The sequence below is a fragment of the Vombatus ursinus genome, unplaced genomic scaffold (assembly GCF_900497805.2).
Source record: "Vombatus ursinus unplaced genomic scaffold, bare-nosed wombat genome assembly UNPS02014961.1, whole genome shotgun sequence".
NCBI classification, from domain to species: domain Eukaryota; kingdom Metazoa; phylum Chordata; class Mammalia; order Diprotodontia; family Vombatidae; genus Vombatus; species Vombatus ursinus.
Window position 1 is genome coordinate 1501512 of NW_020954739.1, and position 20674 is coordinate 1522185.

The following is a 20674-nucleotide window of genomic DNA, read 5'->3' on the forward strand; positions in this document are numbered from 1 at the left end:
CAATGGAGTGAAGCAGGGCTTTGTGCTTGCTCCCATGCTTTTTAGCATGATGTTTCATCATTGTTTTCAGACACCTTCAATGAGGATGAAAATGGTATCAAGATCAGCTACTGCACTGATGGTATATTATTTAACTTGAAAAGGCTACAAGCCGAGACTAAAATGGAGGGACAATTGGTGTATGACTTTTTGATTGCAGATGTTTGTGAACTTATTGCAGCCTCCAAGGTTAAGATGCAACAAAGTATGGGTCAACTCTCTGTTGCTTGTGCTAATTTTGGCCTAACAATACCAAGAAAACAGAGGTTCTCCACCAGCCAGCACTACACCATCCATATGTGGAACCATCAGTTACAGCAGATGGAAAAATTTTGAATGCTGTGGATAAGTTCACTTACCTTGGCTGTACACTTTTCAGGGATGTACACATAGATAATGAAGTTGATGTGCACATTGCCAGAGCTAGCTTAGTGTTTGGGAGGCTCCAAAGGAAAATATGGGAGAGAATAGGTATTAGGCTGCCTACCAAACTGAAGGTCTACAGAGCTATTGTGTTGACCTCAATATTGTATGCCTGTGAAACCTGGACAGTATACCAGCACCATGCCAGGAAACTGAACTGCTTCTGTTTGAATTGTCTTAGGAATATTCTGGAGATCACCTGACAAGATAAGATACTGGAAACTGAGGTCCTTTCTCAAGCTGAATTGTCAGGCACTGAAACTCTAATGCAGAGAGAGCCACTCCAATAGGTTGGCCACATTGTTGAAATGCCAAATGTATATTTGCCTAAAAGACTATTTTATGAGAACTCACACAAGGCAAGTGTTCACATGGAGGTCAGAAGAAGTGATACAGGGGCACTTTCAAGGTCTCTCTGAAGAACTTTGGAATCGATTGCATGACATGGAAGATACTGGCAAAGGACCGCCTAGCATAGTGTACCTGCATCAAGGAAGGAGCTATTTCCCTATGAGCAAAGCAGAATTTGCAGTAGCTCAAAAGAAACGTGAGATGCACAAATTTAGAGACATCTCCATTCCAAATGTTCATGCGTATATTTGTGCCTGGCCTGTGGTAGAGCCTTCTGAGCTCGTATTGATCTGATCAGCCACACTCAGACATACTGCACGTTGACCCCGACATAGTGCTGTCCTTTTGGTCTACCTCAGGTAGCTCGCTAAATAGAATGCTGGACCTGGAACTAGGAATAACAGTTCAAATCTGGTGTCATTTAGTAACTGTGTGACCCAGAGTGAGTCACCTAACCTCACTTAACCTCATTTCTTCGTCTGTAAAATGAGGATAATAATAATCCTAGGGTTGTTGTAAGAATCAAATGAGATAATATTTGTGAAACATATAGTTATATAAATGCTAGCTATTATTAGCTGCAATAATTATTTTTTACCTCTCTGCAGCCTTTGACGTTGCCAATCACCCTCTTCTCTTCAATACTCTTTCTAAGTTTTTGTGACCCTGGTTTTCTCCTAGTTCTCCTTCTACCTATCTGACAGCTCCTTCATGCCTGCTAATCATAAATGTCCACTTCAGCTCTGTCATAGGCCTTCTTTTCTCTTCTCTTCTCTTCTCTCTATACTGTCTCACTTGGTGATCTCATCAGTGCCCATGGATTCAATTGTGATCTCTCTGCAGTTCATTCTCAGATCTACATGTCCAATCCTAGTCTCTCTCTTGAGCTCCAGACTCACACCACCAAATGCCTTTTGAGCATCTCAAATTAAATATTCAAACTCAGTGTCCAAACATGAACTCACTATCTTTCCCACCAAAACTTTCCCCTTTTTCAACTTTCCTAATTTTATCAAAGGCAACACCATTTTCCCAGGCACCTAGACCTAAGGATCATCCTCAACTCCTCCCTCTAACTTATCCCACATACCCAATCTGTTGCCAAGTCTTGTTTTTACTTTCACCAGATCACTCCTCAATGTCCCCTTCTCTATACTCATGTAGCCACCACCTTGATACAGGCCCTCATCACCTCATGCCTGAACTATTCCAATAATCTGGTGGCTGGGCTCCCTGTTTCAAATTTTTCCCCACTCCAAACCATCATTCAGCTACGAAAGTGATTTACCTAAAGCTCAGGTCTGATCACACCCACACACCCACACATACACACACCCCCATAAACATAGAACTACAGTGGCTTCCTATTACCACCAGAATCAAATATAAAATCCTTTGTCATTTAAAGCCCTTTACAACCTGGACTTTTTCTGCATATCTAGTATGATAACACTTTACTCCCCTCCACAGACTATGATCCATCTACACTGACCTTGCATACAACACTTCATCCCCTCGATCCATACCTTTTCAATGGCTTTCTCCCAGGCCCAGAATGTCCTCCCTCCTTACCTTCTGGCTTCCTTCAAGACTCAATTCATATCCCATCCTCTCAGGAAGCCTTTCCCAGTCCTGCCTACTACAAGGACCTTCCCTCTGAGATTGCTTCCCATTTATACTGTACATAATCTTGTATGTACACATATATTTGCATGCTCCCTCCCCATATAGAATGTGAGCTCCTTGAATGCAGGGACCATCTTTTTTGCCTTTTTTTGTATCCTCAGAGCTTAATACAGTGCCTAGCATACATTTAGGGCTTAATAAATGTTGTTGACTGACTTACTCTAGGAAAATTAGACTATTCAATCTTTTTTGCTATTGATTTGCTGTGTGATATTTAACTATGTTGGGTTTTAGTTTCACCACCTAGAAAAGGAGGGGGCTAGTAAGAAAAATGGAGTGTGGTGAGAAGAGCCTTAGAATGGGCTTTGACTTCCAGCTCTGGTACTGTATTAGGTGTGATTCTGGGCAAGCCCTTTCCCCCTCTGGGCCTCAGTCTCACTTGTAAGATGAAGAGGTTAGGCAAATGATTTCTGGGGTCCCTTTTAGCTCTAAATTCTGAGTCAGTAATGGAGCTGGAGAACTACAGCTCCAGCTACCACATTTTACAAGAACCCCCTTTGTGCTTTGTTAGCTGCCAAATAAATAGCTTTCCAGGTCCACTCATTGCCTTGCAATTTAGCAACTTCAATTCAACAAATAATTATTAAGCACCTACCATGTAAAGAGCATTCTGGTGGGTAGTATTTATGGCTGTGGCAGAGGTCTGCCATACTTTCCTCACAGAGACCACAGACCCTAAGTGCCCTCCTCGAAGCCAATCAAATGATTTTCATTAAGTTCTTCCTCTTCCATTTTGAGAAGACTGAGCTCAAGTGAGTGGTATGTGTGAAGGAAGGACTTCTGTAGAGCTTTAGGGGTTAAGAAAACTATGGAAATTGCAGAACATGGAGTCCTACAGCCCCCTTCTTCCTCCCTCCTATGACATGATCACTACCTTCAGGTATTCGGTGGGCTGTCATGTAGAAGGATTCAACTCATAAAACTAGACCAAGAGCTTGAAGGAACTACTTTTCGTTGTTGTTGTGCAGTTGTTTCAGTCATATCTGATTCCATGACCCCATTTGGGGTTTTCTTGACAAGGAAAGGAGTGATTTGTCACTTCCTTCTCCAGCTCATTTTGTAGATGAGGAAACTGAGGCAAACAGGGTTAAATGACTCACCTAGGGTCACATAGCTAGTAAGTGTCTGAGGCCAGATTTAAATTCACTAAGATGAGTTTTCCTGACTCCAAGCTTGGCACTTTATCCATTGTGCCACCTAGCTGCCCCAAAGGAACTAGTTAAAGGTCATCTAGTCCAGCACTTTTTAAACTGTGGGTCATGACCCGATATGGGGTCGCATAACTGAATGTGGGAGTCATGAAAAATTTGGCAACAGTAAAAGTTTCTTAAACACACAATGACCAAAAATTAATTCAAAATCAGAAGCGTAATGAATCTGGGGTGTTTCTGGAAGTGTTCCTTAACGTGACTGGCATGTGCAGTGCAAAGTTCAAGTGTTGAGGGGCAGTTAGGTGGTGCAGTGGATAGAGCACTGGCACTGGAGTTAGGAGGACCTGAGTTCAAATCCGGCCTTAGACACATAACACTCACTAGCTGTATGACCCTGAGCAAGTCACTTAACCCCAATTGCCCTCACCAAAAACAAAAAACAAACAAACAAAAAAAAAAGCATGAGTGTTGTGTGTCCACAGCCAAGGCTGCAGTGAAGTTGCATGATGCAACCCGAGTAAGCACTGCCAGAAACACCTCGGCTCAGATTCAAGACTATTGTATGTTATGAATTGCAGTATTTTTACTGTACATATAAAATCATTAAATGAATTTTGGCTTGGGATTAGGACAGAATTTCCAACAATTTCTGAAATGGCCCTACACATACCATTTTGTACTATATATTTATATGAAGCGGCATTCTCAGCATTGACAATTATAAATCAAAATATCAATCAACTTTGAAAAATGTTGAAGATGCTCTACGTCCTACGGTATCAAATATTCCACCAAGATTTAATTCTTTATGTAAAGATAAATAAGCATGTACATCTCATTAGTATGCAAATTTGCTTCCATCTTTAATAAATGGCAAAATTATATGTATACCAAAGAATTGTTTTAAAATAAATTTCTTTTTGATTTATTATCAGTAAGTGTTTGATTTATATACCTATATATACCTGGGGTCACATAAAAATTTCTCCAGCAAATAAGGGTCATGAATGAAAAAAGTTTAAGAAGTCCTAATTTCTAGTTCAATCCCCTAATTTTACAGATGGGGAAACTTGATCACACAGAGGTTAAATAACTCAACACACACAGATAAGTGGCAGAGCCAGGTTACCTGATATGATTGGCCCCAAAACTGAGAGTTAAGACCAAGGATGGAAGGTTCAGGGAGATTTGGTCCCCAGCCAAAGATTTACTAGAGGACATGGGTCGAACAAGAGTTGCAGGGGATGAGAAGGTTTGGAAACTTTGTTATCTGAACCATTGGAGAGAAAAACCACATTAATGAGGTTATAAATCCAAAAGTATTGAAAGTATTCATGTAGTACTTTGTTCCTTGAGTACTCCAATACTCTTAATGATTCTTGTATTTTAAAAGCTTTATATAAATATGAGCTAATATTATTATTGTTGGGTTAAATGGAAATAAAAATTGTCAATAGAAATGATAGAAAAATCAGTAGAATGGGATCAGAACGTTTTTATTCCAACCCCCTTACAATCACTTTGTGTTGTTTGAAGTTTTTATTCCCACCAAAGGGTCTTTTATGGAATGTTTAAAGGATCTGGTCAATCCCAGGAGTCAGCTTACTGAGGTGCCTAGAAATTACTGTGGCACCTAGAATTTGCAATGCAGTCGTTTAAGAAATTACAAAAATCCACTCTATATTTCCTGCCCATGTACATTGGAAAAGTTCATCATGCTAGAAAGCCCCACTCTTCATAGATGACTGTGGGGAGCCAATCTGGGTGTTCCCAAGGCTTCTCAGATGCTACTACCCTTGCTTCACCTACCTAAAAGGAAAACAGACTGATGCCTGAAGAACCAACCACTATCCTTAAGGTAGTCCAGAAGTACTGCCACCAAACATGTTTTAGTCCCTTGTATGTTGCATTCCAGAGGCCCTTGGAGGTCCTTTTGCAGACCCTAAGTGGCTGTAATTTTAGATTAGAATCAATGTCCTCTAGAAATAAGCCATCTCATCTCCAACCCCTTCTTTCTAAGTTGAAAATTGCATCCAGTGCCTGGATCCAAGGCAAACTTGTCAGAGTCTAGTTTAAAGTTACAATTTCCATTTGATATAGTACAAAATAGCCGTGGACTTAATGGGAAGACTAAGTTCTAACACCAAGTTTGTCACCTCTAATCTGTTCATATCTGGACAGTTCACTTCCCTTTCCAGAGCTTCAGTTTCTTCACCTGTAAAATGGGTATAATAATGGCCTTCCCTATCAATCAAATAGGGCGGTTGTGAGGAGCCAAGGAGTTAATGGATGAGAAGTTACTTTATAAATTATAAAATATCATGTGAATGTATGTGTGTGTGTGTGTGTGTTTGCGTGTATATACACACATACACAGAGATAAAGAGACAGGGAACGAGAGAGAGGGATAGTATCATTGTCAGGTAAGAAAGCTAGAATCATTCTGTACCTGCAGCAAGAAGAGATTCATCTTCCGAAACTACCAGAAGCTGCACAGCAGTGGGGACTTTTTCCAGCAGACTGCTTCCCTGAGGGGAGATCTGTTTTGGGGGGAAGAAAGGGGAGATACATAGTAAAATTTTAAATTTAAATTCCCAAAAGATCCACTGAAGATGATTCCCCATGTAATAGCAGATTAAGACCCTAGGCATCACAATTAGAGGTTGCACCCCATTTTACCTCCCCCCCCCAGTGATTTCACCAAACTAACAGGACTAGCAAGTTAAGTATTCTTTACTGGTTCCTAGGACATACTTCATGCCTAGCAAGGAAATGGGATGATACAGTGTCCTCTCCTCTACCGTTTTCTTTCTAGCCCTGCCTCTTATAAGAGAACCCTGTATAATCCCATAATCTCTTCTAGATTAGATTAAAAATGAAAAAGGGATATTTTCTGGTAGACCACCCCTTTTGCTTTATGCTCCTCTGTATATGCATATATCCTATTTTAATAAAATAAACTCCATTCCTGTGTTCCTTTGTTCATATGGAAGGAATTCAGGTAACTTTAAAAAAAAAAAAAATGAAAGAGGGAGCTGTCACCTTCAAGTCCGGACCCTGGAGTTATAAAAGGAAAAATCTTCCTTCTGGGAAGACAGAAAGCAAACTGTTCTTAAGACTTTTTGCGTATTGGCTGCTCTCGTACATGTGCTAGCTAAACACTGTTCTTATTCAGTAAACATTTATTATAAACATAGAACTGGTTCTTTCTGACAAAAAAAAATCCAGTTCATTTTTTTGGCCATCATCTGAGCAGAACGCTGTGCACAGTTACTCAAAGCTCAGGGCTGTTAACGTTGGTCCTTGAATTTCATCCAACTTACTTTGATCCAATATGGTGCTGTAACTGAGGGGACCAATCAGGGATCAACTGTGATGAACTGAGATCGATCATTCTTTCCACTGTATCACACTGCCTCAAGTAGTGAGTGCCTCATCGCTGGAGCTCTTCAAGCAGAGCTGATTGAACACTTGTTATGAGTGTTGTAGAAGGTATTTATTCTTGCTGCAGACAGGGTTGCATTAGATGGCTTCTGAAGTACTTTTCAGTTTTAAGATCCTTTGGTTCATATGCTAGTTATGGGGAGGCAGATTTTAGCTCATTCTAAGAAAGAACTTTCTAACTATCAAAGCTATCTAACAACCAAACCAGCTACCCTGTAAGGTAGTGAACTTCTTCTCATGTTCAAACAAAGCCTGATTGACATCAAGCCAAGAATATTATAGAGAAGTTTCATTAATTGGTTAAATGGTTAGAATCAGTAACCTCTATTTATTTCCTCTGGCATCTTATAGACTAGAAAAAGTACTGGTTTTGGAGTTTGGATACCTATTCAAATCTCAGCTCTAACACTATAAATATGAACTTGGGCAAGATCTTTTACCTCTTCAATCCTCAATTTCTAATCTCTAAAATGAGAATATTTAATCATCTCCCTCACAATGTTGTGAGGAAAGTGCTATAGATAGGATAATTATTTTTTTATGATTTGCTGTATTGATATGAGTCAGTAGGTTTGTAATGCCTTTCTCCTCCCCTTTTCTATTTCATAGAAATGGAATGTTTTTATACTGGAGGAGAGTACAATGGCAATTACATCGATAATGATTCTTAGGCAATAAATGGCTCGTATTTACAAGCACTTTCACATCCATTTTCTCATTTGATCCTCACAACAGTCCCGTGCAAGAACAGAGTGATCCTAGATTGTCAGAGCTGGAAATTACCTTAGAACTTAAAATTTCAGAAGTAAGAGACATCTGAGAACTTAGAACGTCAGAGCAGAGAGGGACCTCGGAACACAAAATGTCAGGGATAGAAGGGACCTCAGAACATGGGATATTAGAGGTAGGAGGAACCTTTGAAACTAAAGCATAGAATGTCAGAGACTGAAGGGGCCTTAGATACCATTGGGTCCAACCCCTTCATTTTATATGTGAAGAAACTGAGATCTGGAGAGGGAAATGATTCCCTTACAGTTACACAGGCATCTTGGGGAAGCCACGACTCAAGCCCAGATCTGTATACTCAGATTAAACAGCCTGTCTAAGACATATAGCTTGTCATCCTGGTAGCTAGTCAGGCTGCTCACTTTTACAAGTGAACTAATGATAATAATGCCCAGAGATGCCTACCAATAAGAGGGAGCCACTGATGGAGCCCACAACAATCCGCCCTTGCTTCTGGAGGGAGGTCCCACTAGTCAAGGTTTCTTCCTTCAGACTGGAGACATAATGCTTTGACCAGGATTTTCCAGTGCGAGCATCCCAGGTACTCACAAGCCCTTCTTTAGACACTGTCACAACCCCTGAGCTGGAAGGAAATACTGTGGCCCAAAGCCAAGGATCCTGTACATCACCCACAATGTGGAAAATGGCTTTTGCAGTTTCCAGGTTCCATGCATTAACCTAAAGGAATGATGAGTAGAAATCAATCAGCTTGTGTCCTGAACTAGTGTTCTCCTCTCGTCAAATGCAAGTGTTTACCTTTTTCCACTGGTAGGGGGTGCTGCATCTTCCCTAGTAAACTATCTTTCTGTGTAGGGGATGGGAGGGATATCAGAATTATATTCTCAGATCCAAATCCATCCAGATTAATCTGAGCTAAGGCTCAACAGAGCCCAATGCTACCCCTAGTAATCTGACCAATTTGAGCTAGCCCCTTAGACTCCCTCTTCACATACGGATACCCAGAAACCAAGGACACCTGACCCCTTCCCATGTAGGAATCCTTTTCTATAGAGAACATACAAGGTGAGACTGATATGCATTTGACCAACATGGAGGAAAACATGCTTACATTAGGCACAGTCTTGAGAAGTTGCGGTCATGCAGTGGAAAGAGGCCTAAATTTAGAATTGGAAAACTTGGGTTCAAATCCCAGCCTTGCTACATACTACTTATATAACCTTGGGTAAGTCACTTATGGGCACTATGGGCAGCCAGGTGGCACAGTAGATAGGGTGCCAGGCCTGAAGTGAGGAAGACTCATCTTCCTCCTGAGTTCAAATCTGGCCTCAGATACTTACTCGCTGTGTGAATCTGGATGAGTCACTTAAGCCTGTTTGCCCTCCATTTCCCTATCTGTAAAATGAACTAGAGAAGGTAATGGCAAACCATTCCATTATCTTTCCCAAGAAAACCCCCAACAGGGGATGCAAAGAGTTGGACTTGACTAGAATGACTGAACAACAATGTGAGGAGGTGATAAGGCATTTCTGTTGTCTTTGGAGGACTGCAGGAAGAGGCCGGATGGCCACTGGTAAGGGATGTTGTACAGAAGGTTACTGCTTTGGATAGAGAGGGTGGGCTAGATGCCCCTAGCACCCTTCCAATTAGTCTATTATTCTGTCATGATTTCTAGGCTTCTGACTATCAGGGCTGTCTGATGACCCAAGCACTCCAGAGAGAATTGAAAAGGGATCAGAAGGTGTTGTCAAAGATAAAACCATTGCCTTTGTGACAGTCATCATCATCTTGACCTTTGGTATATACTCTAAGCCTAAGACGTCATGGAAGTTCATGGTACTGGCCAATATACAAGATTTTCCCAGGGCCACACACAAAATAGGGGAATACAATCAATCAGTCAATCGACACGAACTTATTAAGCTCCTATTGTGTACCTGGCACTGTATTAGGTGCTGAGGATACAAAGAAGAAAATGAAAGTCCCCCTCCAGAAGCTTCCATTCCATCAATGTAGACAACATACACATATATACACAAAACATATGCAAAATAAAGTCATTTCTAGAAGGAGACACTAGCATCTGGGAGCATCAGGAGATGATTCGTGTACAAGGTGACATTTGATTGAGGACTCTGTATTTGATCCGAGAGGTAATAGGGAGCCATTGGAGTTTATTGAGTAGAAGTCAGACCTATGCCTCAGGAAAATCACTTTGGCAGCTTTATGTAGGATGGATTAGAAAAGGGGCAGGAAGATCAATTAGGAGGCTATTATTACAGTCAGTGCACAAGGTGATGTGCAAGCCTGAGGTAGCTGCATGAAATGGTGTCTAGGCAAAATCAACAAGATTTGCCAATTAATTGAATATGTGGGGTAAGGGAAAGTGAGATGGCAAGGATTACTCTGATGTGAATTTGAATGACTGGCAGGCTGGATAATCCTGTTTGGAGAAGAAAAGAATGGATTCTGTTGAAATCTCATATTCATACTGAGTATGAGATGCCTTTGGGATATTCAATTTAAAATTTCTAATAGTTGATGATGGGACTGAAACTCAGGAGAGAGACTAAAGCTGGAAATACAAATCTGGGAGTCATGCAGCTAATGGTGCAGCGAAGAGAGTGCTGAGCCTGCAGTCAGGAACCTAGCTGCCCCTCCTCAACTGTAAAATTGTGCTAATAATAACACTTACCTCCCAGAGTTGTCAAAAAGATTGAATGAGGTGAAGTGCTTAGCACAGTGCCTGGCACAAAGTAAGCACTATATAAATGTTAGATATCAATGTTAGTTATCAGCTGCATAGAGAAATGATCATTAAATCCATGGGATCTAATGAGGCCACTAAGAGAGTGTGTAGGTGGAGGAGAGAAGAAGGCCTGGGGCATACCCACAGTTAGGAGGCATGACGTGGATGAAGATCCCGCAAAGGAGGCTATAGTCAGACAAGCAGATGGAGAATCAAGAGCAAGTCATATCATGAAAACCTGCAGAGGAGACAGTGTCTAGGAGGCAAAAGGATAGTCAAAATTAAGTGCTTCAAAGAGGTAGGGATGGATGAGAACTGAGAAAAGGCCATCAGTTTGTCAATTAAGAGATCATTGGAAGTAGATGCCTACTGTTTGGGGAATGGAAAAACAAATTGTGCTACATGGATATAGTGGAATATGACTGTGCTGTAAGAAATGACAAATATAACAAATAAAAAGAAATAGGAAAAGGCTTAGATAAGCTGAAACCAAGTAAAGCAGAGACAAGAAAACAATGCACCCAATGGCTGTAACAACAGAAATGGAAAAAACAATAACCACAAAACAGTTGAGAGTCAATGTTGTAAAATTACTAAGTATAAGCTTGACTGCAAAATAGAAATATGAGAAAACACTTTTCCCTATTACTGTGCAAAAGTGGGAGGTCCATGGGTATGGAACATTGCATATACTGTCTAAGTTTTTGTTGAATTGATCAGTTGTGCTGTTTTTTTTCCCCCACTTCCTCTTTTTTTTTTCCTGAGGCAATCAGGGTTAAGTGACTTGCCCAGGGTCATAAAGCTAATAAGTGTCAAGTGACTGAGGTCATATTTGAACTCAGGTCCTCCTGACTCCAAGGCCGGAGCTTTATCCACTGCACCACCTCGCTGCCCCACTTCCTCTTTTTCTTTAAAAAATAAGTCTTTGTTGGCATGAGGGATGGCTCTATGGGAAAGGGCAGGAGAAATTTTAGGTTCCATTAAAACAGAAGGTATTAGATTTTTATTTTTAGAAATCATTGTTAACTAGAGAGGGCAGTTTCAGTAAAGTAATAAGATTGAAAGTCAGATTACTGACCCTGGAGAAGTGAATGAGAGAAGTGTGGGCATAGCATGTAGGCAGATTTGACTAGTATTGAGCTGTGAAAGGGAGGGGAGATGCAAGGTGATTGTAGGGATGGTAGAGTTAAGTAAGGATTTTTAAGGATTACGGAGACTTGAATATTTGGCAGGCAGCAACCAACAGGGAACCAAGAGATAGAGACTGAAGACTAGAGAGAGGAAATGATTTGTGGGGTCAGAGGATGGGATAGAATCAGGGGTATATGAAGAGGGAAATGACCTTGGTGAGAAGAGCTATACCTTTAACAGATACCAGAGGAAAAGAGGAAAAGAATGGGGGATGATGTCAAGGAGTTTTATCTAGGAGATTTCTGTTTTCTCAACAAAATATGACACAGGGTCCTCTCCTGAGGTTGTATAGGAGATTTGAGAAGGTTCAGGACAGCCATGCAAAGTAGAATGAAGACTTAATTTTGAGAGGAGAAACAAACCCACAAGGAAAATCACTTGGGAATGCCAGCCCCCTCCCCCCAGAGCAGCAGTAGTCTCCTACTGAAAAATTTCACCTGTCTCTCCTATCTTCCCTCCTCCCCACAAGGCCCAACAGCTTTGCCATTGCATTATATTGGGCCAGCATAATAGCAACTGAACATCTCTGGAGCTCCAAGCTTTTATCCAGGCAGCCTTAGAGTGAGAGAGGCTGGTGCCCCTCATTAGGAATTTTGTAACTGATGCTACCCCACAGATCCCCTGCCCCGCCTTCTGAGTTGTGGTAACAGTTCCCGTGATTTGATGATTCACATCCTCCATACCTTTGAACCAGACACTGAATACACAACTTCATTCTTTTCATCCACATGAAGGCAACAGAAGTGTGGCTCTCTGGGATCAGTAGAGACTCCATCCCAAATGACATACTTCTCCTCGCCAGAAACTAAATTCCATGCACGAAGCGTGCGGTCCTTGGAAGCAGAAATGGCATAATTGCCTTGCCCAAATGTTTTCACACACCTCACCTCTCCTATAACACAGGAAGGAAAGAGCATTTACCACACTTGAGATTCATTAAAATTTCAACACCCAGAAATGCCAATGGCTTTGAAGCAAATGGCCACAATAATAACATTTACAGAGCACTTGAAGGTTTGCAAAGCCCTTTGTTCAGTGGTTATCAGTCATGTCCAAACCTTTGGGACCCCCTTTGGGGTTTCCTTGGCAAAGATGCTGGACGGGTTTGCCGTTTCCTTCTCCAGCTCATTTTACAGCTGAGGAAACTGAGGCAAACAGGGTGAAGTGACTTACCCAGGGTCACACAGCTAGTCACCACCTAGCTGCCCCCACTATAAGTACTGGTTTTGTGTTAAAGATGAAGAAATAGGTACAAATTGGTTAAGGGATTTGCCTAGGGAAACATTTAAGTAAGTGTCAGAGGATTATTTTGAATCCAGGCTCTTCCTAACACCTTCTCTGGCACTCCATTCACTTGCCACCCTCACTCCCTAGCAAGCTCATTTTCACCAAAAATCTACACTTTCAAGGCCTATATATTGTAAATTACAACATCATTTTTTAAAAGATCAGTTTAATCATTAACATATGTTTTTGTCTTTATTTTACATTTTTATAAAACTATTTTCTGTAAGAACTTATGAGGCAATTGAATATATCTAAGCCGTAGAATCTCAGAGCCAGAAGGGACCTAAGAGGCTATCATCAAACCCAGTCTATACCTGAACAATAAATGGTCTAATCATCTGCATCCCTCCACAGACCCCTCCCCAGCCATTGATATTCTGCTTAGGCTCATTCCTGAATGACTAGCATACTTCCATCCCCTCCTACTCTCTCAATCCTAGTGATTCTGATGCCATCCCACAGCTTCCAGCTGCTATTGTACAAACCAATTCCTCATTCCCTATGCCCTGTCCCTTACTCCCATTTCCCTGAACCCTACCCCCCACAATGTTCATGATGAGGGAGTTTGAGAGGTTGTTAGGTGGCTCAGTGGATAGAACGCTGGGCCTGGAGTCAACAAGACCTGAATTCAAATCTGGCCTCAGACACTTCCTAGCTGGGTGACCCTGGGCATGTCACATAACCCTGTTTGCCTCAGTTTCCTCACCTGTAAAATGAGCTGTCAAAGGAAGTGGCAAACCACTTCAGTATCTCTGCCAAAAAACCTAAACGCGGTCACAAAGAGTTGTACACAACTGAAAACCACTGAACAACAACAACCCTATTTCTTCTTGCATATTCTCCTTCTCCCACCATCCCTCAGTAACTTCCCCTTTGAGGTTCATTCATCACCCAGTGAAGATTTTGGTAGCTATCATCTACCAACCCCCAGGACACTCCTCCCTTCCTATCTTCCCAATCCTCTTATACTTTACTCTCCCCCGTGTAGTCTATGATCCAGCCTTCTTGCTGTTTCTCACACGTGACACTCTGTCTCTTGATTCCATATCGTTTCACAGGCTGCCCACTATTTCCAGAATGCTCTTCCTCCTAACCTCTGCCTCTTAGCAACCTTGGCCTCCTTCAAGACAGCTCAAACAGCACCTTCTACAAGAGACCTTTCCCAGTCTCCTCAACATCACCACCTCCCACTACTAGCATGAGACTAGCGTCCAAAATCCCTCTTTCGGAAAGAACCCCATTTAATACTAATGCCTTCCCTCTGAGATCATCTTCCAATTTATCCTATATAGGGGTAGCTAGGTGATACAGTGGGTAGAGCACCAGCCCTGGAGTTGGGAGGACCTGAGTTCAAATCTGACCTCAGACACTTGATGCTTACTAGCTGTGTGACCCTGAGCAAGTCACTTAAGCCCGATTGTCTGTCTCTCACACACACACACACACACAAAGATCACCAAGGCCAATTTATCCTATATGTGTGTGTGTATATAGTTGCTTGCATATTGTCTCCACCATTAGAATATGAGTTCTTTAAGGGTAGAAAATGTGGTTTTGCCTTTCTTTATGTCCCCAGCACTTAAGTCAGTACTTAATATGCTTGCTGACTGACTGACTGACCATTCAGGCTTTGCTTCAATCACACCTCAAGAGCTTCACACCCTACCACCCCAACCAGCCCATTCCATTTTTGGATATTTCTCATTATGAAGTTTTTCATTACCTCAAATCTAAGTCTACCTCTCTGCAACTTCTCCCCTCCCCCCATTATTCCAGGTTCTGCCCTCTGAGGCCAAGTGGACCTTGCCTCTTCCACCTGACAGTCCTTTAAATAAACGCATCAGTATAACTGTTATATATCCCTCCTAGAGATTGTCTTCTCTAGCTCTGAGTCCCCTAATTCCTTCACCCAATCCTCCAATACCATCATTTCCATGCCTTCCCTATTGCCTCTCATTAAATGATTCTGTGAAGGCCCAGGTCCTCAGAAAGTTGGCTGTAGTCATCAGAAGAAATCAATGAAAAAGACACCCTCTCATAGTCTCACCCGTGTGACCCCTTAGGATGTGCACCACCTGACTCTCCCGCTCCCGCATGCCCCACACAACCAGGACACCATTCTGGGATCCAACCAGCAAGAGTTTGTTGCTGGAGCTCCACTCTGCTGCCGTGATGCCTGCAGGAAACACAGAGGTCAGACAGAAAGGAAGAGAAATGGAGAGAGAAGACTGAGACCTCACTTGATGCTGGGAAAGAATGGCTGTGGATTACGTGCTGGTAGCACGCGAATTAGCAGGAGACAATTTTCAAGCTTTTTAAACTGCATGCACATGAGGGGAATATGAGGATTGTTTACCAATGGACTGTGAGTACTTTCAACCATAAAACCCTCTACAACCAAGGTGGATTTGTGTTTCAAAGAAAATTATTGTTGGAACTAGTTCAAATTCCACCTCTTACAAAGAAGCCTTCTCGGATTTTTCTCATCCCGTCGTCCTCTCTTTGATCCCCCTTCCCTGCTGACTTTGCCTGTGCTTCTGATGTGGGTCTTATTTCATTAGGCTTTGTGGGCTTTATTTATGTACGTGTCTTATCTTTCCTATTGGACTGCAAAGTCCATGATGATGGGGGGTGGGGTGGGAGGCTGTTCTGTATTCACCAGTGGATTCACCATAGACCTTGCACATAGAATCAAAGTGGTGGAATAGTTATACCTACAGCAACAACAAATCCCACAACATAGAATGTCAAATCTGGAAAGAGCCTTAAAACATAGGACAGGACTCCTAGAACATATAGCATAGATCAGGGGTGGGGAACCTGCGACCTCAAAGCCACAATGTGGCCCTCTTGGTCCTCAAGTGCGGCACTTTAACTTCATCCAAACTTCACAGAACAAATCCCCTTAATAAAGGGGATTTGTTCTGTAAAACTTGGATTCAGTCCAAAAGTCTGCATCCGAGGACCTAGAAGGCCACATGTGGTCTCAAGGCTGCACTCCCGGCATAGAATATCAAAGTGAAAACAGATCTTATTTGTACAAACATACTTATAGCAGCTCTTTTTGTGGTGGCAAAGAATTGGAAAGGGGATGCCCATCAACTGGGGAGTGGCTGAACAGGTTGTGGTGTATGGATGTGGTGGAATCCTGCTGTGCTGTGGGAGGTGATGGGGCAGTGGAGTTGAAGGGAGCCTGCGGGGACTTGTGTGGACTGGCGCTGGGTGGGGTGGACAGAGCCAGGAGGACGTTGTGCACAGTGGCGGCCACGTTGTGTGATGACTCACTTGGATGGACTTGGCTCTTCTTGGCAGTGCGGGGATCTAGGACATGTGCTGGGGGGTCTGATGTTGGGGGGTGCTGTCCACGTCCAGGGAGAGAACTGTGGAGTTTGGATACAGATGGAGGCATACTGTTGGATCTTTTTTTTTTTCTTGTTTTGTTTTGTTTCTCCTTTCTTGTGGTTCCTCCTGTTGGTTCTGATTCTTCTTTACAGCACAGCTAGTGTGAGGATGTGTTTGGTGGGAGTGTATGTGTGGAGCCTATGTCAAATTTCGAGCTGTCTTGGAGAGGAGGGGCAGGGAGGGAGGGAGAGAGAATTTGGAGCTTGAGGACTTGTGGAGGTGATTGTTGAGAACTAGAGGTGAATTAATTAAAAAAAAAGAATTGGAAATTGAGGTAATGTCCATCAATTGGGGAATGGCTGAATAAGTTGTGGCATATGATTGTGATGAAATACTATTGTGCTATAAGAAATAATGAGCAGGGGGCAGCTAGGTGGTGCAGTGGATAGAGCACCAACCCTGAAGTCAGGAAGACCTGAGATCAAATCCAGCCTCAGACCAAACACTTGACACTTACTAGCTGTGTGACCCTGGGCAAGTCACTTAACCCCAATTGCTAAAAGTAAAAAAGAAAAAAAAAAGAAATAATGAGCAGGATGATTTTAAAAAAACCTAGAAAGACTTACATTAACTGATGCAAAGTGAAATGAGCAGAACCAACAGACATCGTGCATAGTAACAGCAATATTGTACAGTGATCAACTGTGAATGACTTAGCTATTCTCAGCAATACAGTGACCCAAGACAGTTCCAAAGGACTCATGATGAAAAATACTGTCTACCTCCAGAGAAAGAACTGATGGAGTATGAGTGCAAATTGAAACATACTATTTTTCACTTTATTTTTTTCATGGTTTTTTTTTGTTTGTGTCTTCTTTCACAACATGACTAATATGGAAATATATTTTGCATGATTGTACATGTATAACCTATATCAAGTTGCTTGCTGTCTTGAGGTGGGGGGAGGGAGAGAATTTAGAACTCGAAAATTTTTTTAAATCAATGTTAAAAATTATTTTACATGTAATTGGGAAAAATAAAATATTATTAAAGTTAAGAAGGAGAGATATTAGAACATAGAATATTAGAGCAAAAAGAGACCTTAGGGCTCAGATTCTTAAAATCTAGCCAATGGCTGAGATTCTTAAAGTTTAGCCAAGGCTCATTCACAAATGTTCAGATTCCTTAAGAGTCTGGCCAATATGGCAGATCTCTAATAAACCTTGTCTTTGTCTGAAAGAAGGCTTGGGTCAAATTCATTCAGGCAGGACCATCTGTCATGATTTTGAGGTCCCAGCATCCCTAAACCTCTAAACCTCAACATTTTGATGGCACGTATAAGGAAGTTGCCTAACCCCAAGCTCTTGTCTAGCCAAGACTGGAAGGTATGTAAGCCTCCCCTGTTTCTTGCCCTGCAATTGGGGTCGCTCTCCAAGCACCTAGGAAGGCTTGGAGATGCTTTTTGGACAGACAGTTATGAGGTTGTCTCACACTTGGCCTGACCAACTCTCAGACTCTCAGTCCACTAGTTTGGTTCGAGGCCAGGGACCTGAGTACACCTTCCACAGCATAGAGGAAAATGATGGATGCCCTATCTGGAAGCATATGGCCAATTCTGTCAATTCTTTCAGTGCTAGGGAATTGGGAAAACTGCAGGTGCTTTTTGGTTCCCTGAGGCTTACTTACTCCCTTCCCTCTACACCCCTGAATCCTCCTTCATGGAGGTTACAGGGAAAAGTTAGAACAGCTAAAAAACATCTTAGCAAATTCTGGAGGTTTTGTGATCAATCATTAAGAAGTTCTGAAATACCTCCTTACAACCCTGTTCACTCCCTTCTCCCATTCCCTTCCCTTAAGTCAAGAGGGTATTTTTGTTAACCCCTCTCATAGAAGAAGAGAGTTTCACCCTTCCCCCCTCACCTTTGAATTCACCCTCCCCCACCTGGCAAAAGGAAGGAGAGGGGAGGGGCAACAGCTACAGCTTGGGCCCTGGGGCAACCTTTGCCTGGAAGTATCACCCAAGTTCAGCACATCCTGCTCACTCCCCCACCACCACCTTAACCCCCAGCAGCCATGGGGAGAGAGGGAAGGGGGGATGAGTCAAGGTAAAAAAGCTAGTCAGCCTCCAAACTTGGATTTGTGTCTTCCCAAGTACAGACCATTCACCTACAGTTGGTAGCAAACAGCAGGTACCAGCCAATGTCCCCACCATCATCCCCTGGATGCAGCCTGTGCTCTGTTCCAGTCAACTTCCTCTCTGGGACCCCCTCAAGGCAGGGACAGCTTCTGGCCCCTTGCCAGCAGGAAGCAGTTTCAGAAGCTGAGACCCTCGCCTCTTACCCTAAAAGAATTTGAGTCCCATTTGTTTGAGGGGGGAATGTTGAGGATGGGATCTGAACCCCTAAAAGGAAAAGACCATGTCTTTGGGATCTGGACCTCAAAAAAGAAAATCCCTGGACTTTTCCCAAATCTCTGGTGTTTGCCTGAGGCTGTAATCCATTTAGTTGGCCCCCAATCTCCCAATTCTGTTCTGTTACTTCCTGATTGCCTCTGGTCACTTCCCACCCTAAATCCTATCTGGATTCCATTCTCTGTTGGCCATGTGGTCCAGGTCCCTGGCATTCTGTTCACCCCAGTTTACTGGCCACTCCTATCCAGATCCTCCTTAGACTTCTCCTTCAGTCACCCCAGACTACTTGGCCACTCCTGGATCGCTCCCACAGTCTTTCTGTATATAAGGTCCATCTTGTCTCCATTAAAGTGTTCTGATTCTTAAAATCTAGCCAATGGCTGAGGTTCTTAAAGTCCAGCCAAGGCTCAGATTCTTATAATCTAGCCAGTAGCTCACAAATGTTCAGATTCCTTCAGAGTCTGGCCAATATGGCAGATCTTTAATAAACCTTGTCTTTGGCTGAAAAAAGAGAGAGAGAAAAAGACTTTAGGACATAGAGTATCAGAGCTGGAAGGATCCCTAGAACATAGAATATAGAATGTCAGATGTGGGAGGACCCTTCGGACATAGTTTCAGAACTAAGAAGGACCTTAGAAGTTAGAATGTCGGGGCAGCTAGGTGGTGCAGCGTATAGAGCACCAGCCCTGGAGTCAGGAGGACCAACAATGTCAGAGCAGAAAAGGAACCTAGAACATAGGATATTAGAGCTGGAAAGGGCCATAGAGCACAATAATAACAATAACAATCACCATTTAAATAGTATGTGAAAGGTTTGAAAAATGCTTTACTTCTGTTATCTGATTTGATTCTTACAACAACTCTGTGAGGTAGGTGCTATTGTTTTCTCTAGCTTACAGATGAGGAAACTAAGGCTAAGAGAGGTCAAGTGACTTACCTAGGGTCAGACAGCTAGTCTGAGGCAAGATTCAAACTCATGTCTTCCTGAATTCAGGCCCCATGCTCTGCCCACTATACAACTACACAGAATGTCAGAACCAGAAAGGATCTTGGAACATAAAATATAAGAGCTGGTAGGGTGCCTAAAAATTATCTAGTCGAACATGTTATCTTTAGGAGCACTTTAAAAGTCATTTCATCCAGTACCTTTATTTAACAAGTAAGGAAACTGAGGTAGAGGTATGATGAATTGCCTAAGGTCACATAGTTAATAAGTAGTAGACCTAAAATTAAATAGCTATTTCCTGATTCCCATCACACTGCTCTTTATGCTGAGCTGCACAGCTGTTATTAGGGTTTAGGATAAGCAACATTAAATGTGTATTCAAATCCATTTCATAAGACATTAAGTTGAAGGGGGGATAGACCCTAGGACATGGAGAATGAACAAGAGCATCCTGGGGCCAGACCAGAGAGAAGCTCATTGAGGTGCTACCAAGTGCGAACAATGGAGTGGGGGCAGGGTGAGAAGGTGCCATTTGTTAGCTTCCTTATTCTTGCTAACTAGGAGCTAAATTCAGTTGTCATTAAACTGCTGAAGGAGTATTAGGATTTTCAGCACCCCCTGGGGCATTACCTGGGGCAAAGCCTAAGCCATCCCACCCTAGTTACAGCTTGTCAAATTGTCCGGTAGTGTTTGTTCAATTCAGCAAACATATATTAAGCACCTGCTATGTACAAGGCCAGTGCTCATCACTGTAATAGATAAAAATTATGTACACTGGCTTCCACTGTGAAGCCAGATTTCTTTGTCTGATTAAGGACTGTCATGATTCAACTGCCATTTCTGTAAGTTATTATGGTCAGTTGTTAGGGTAATTAATTAGATAGATAGATAAACAGATCTGTAGCTCTTTC

The 20674-nt window shown here is 42.3% G+C and overlaps 1 protein-coding gene across 1 annotated transcript in view; it reads right to left on the reverse strand.

The window, feature by feature from the left end:
* The window catches only part of NWD1 (NACHT and WD repeat domain containing 1), a 78211-nt gene that overhangs the window by 22884 nt on the left and 34653 nt on the right, over positions 1–20674 (reverse strand). Inside the window, 4 exon segments of the mRNA XM_027845413.1 lie at positions 6100–6190; positions 8286–8558; positions 12462–12670; positions 15113–15241. Coding sequence (XP_027701214.1) covers positions 6100–6190; positions 8286–8558; positions 12462–12670; positions 15113–15241 — 702 coding nt within the window.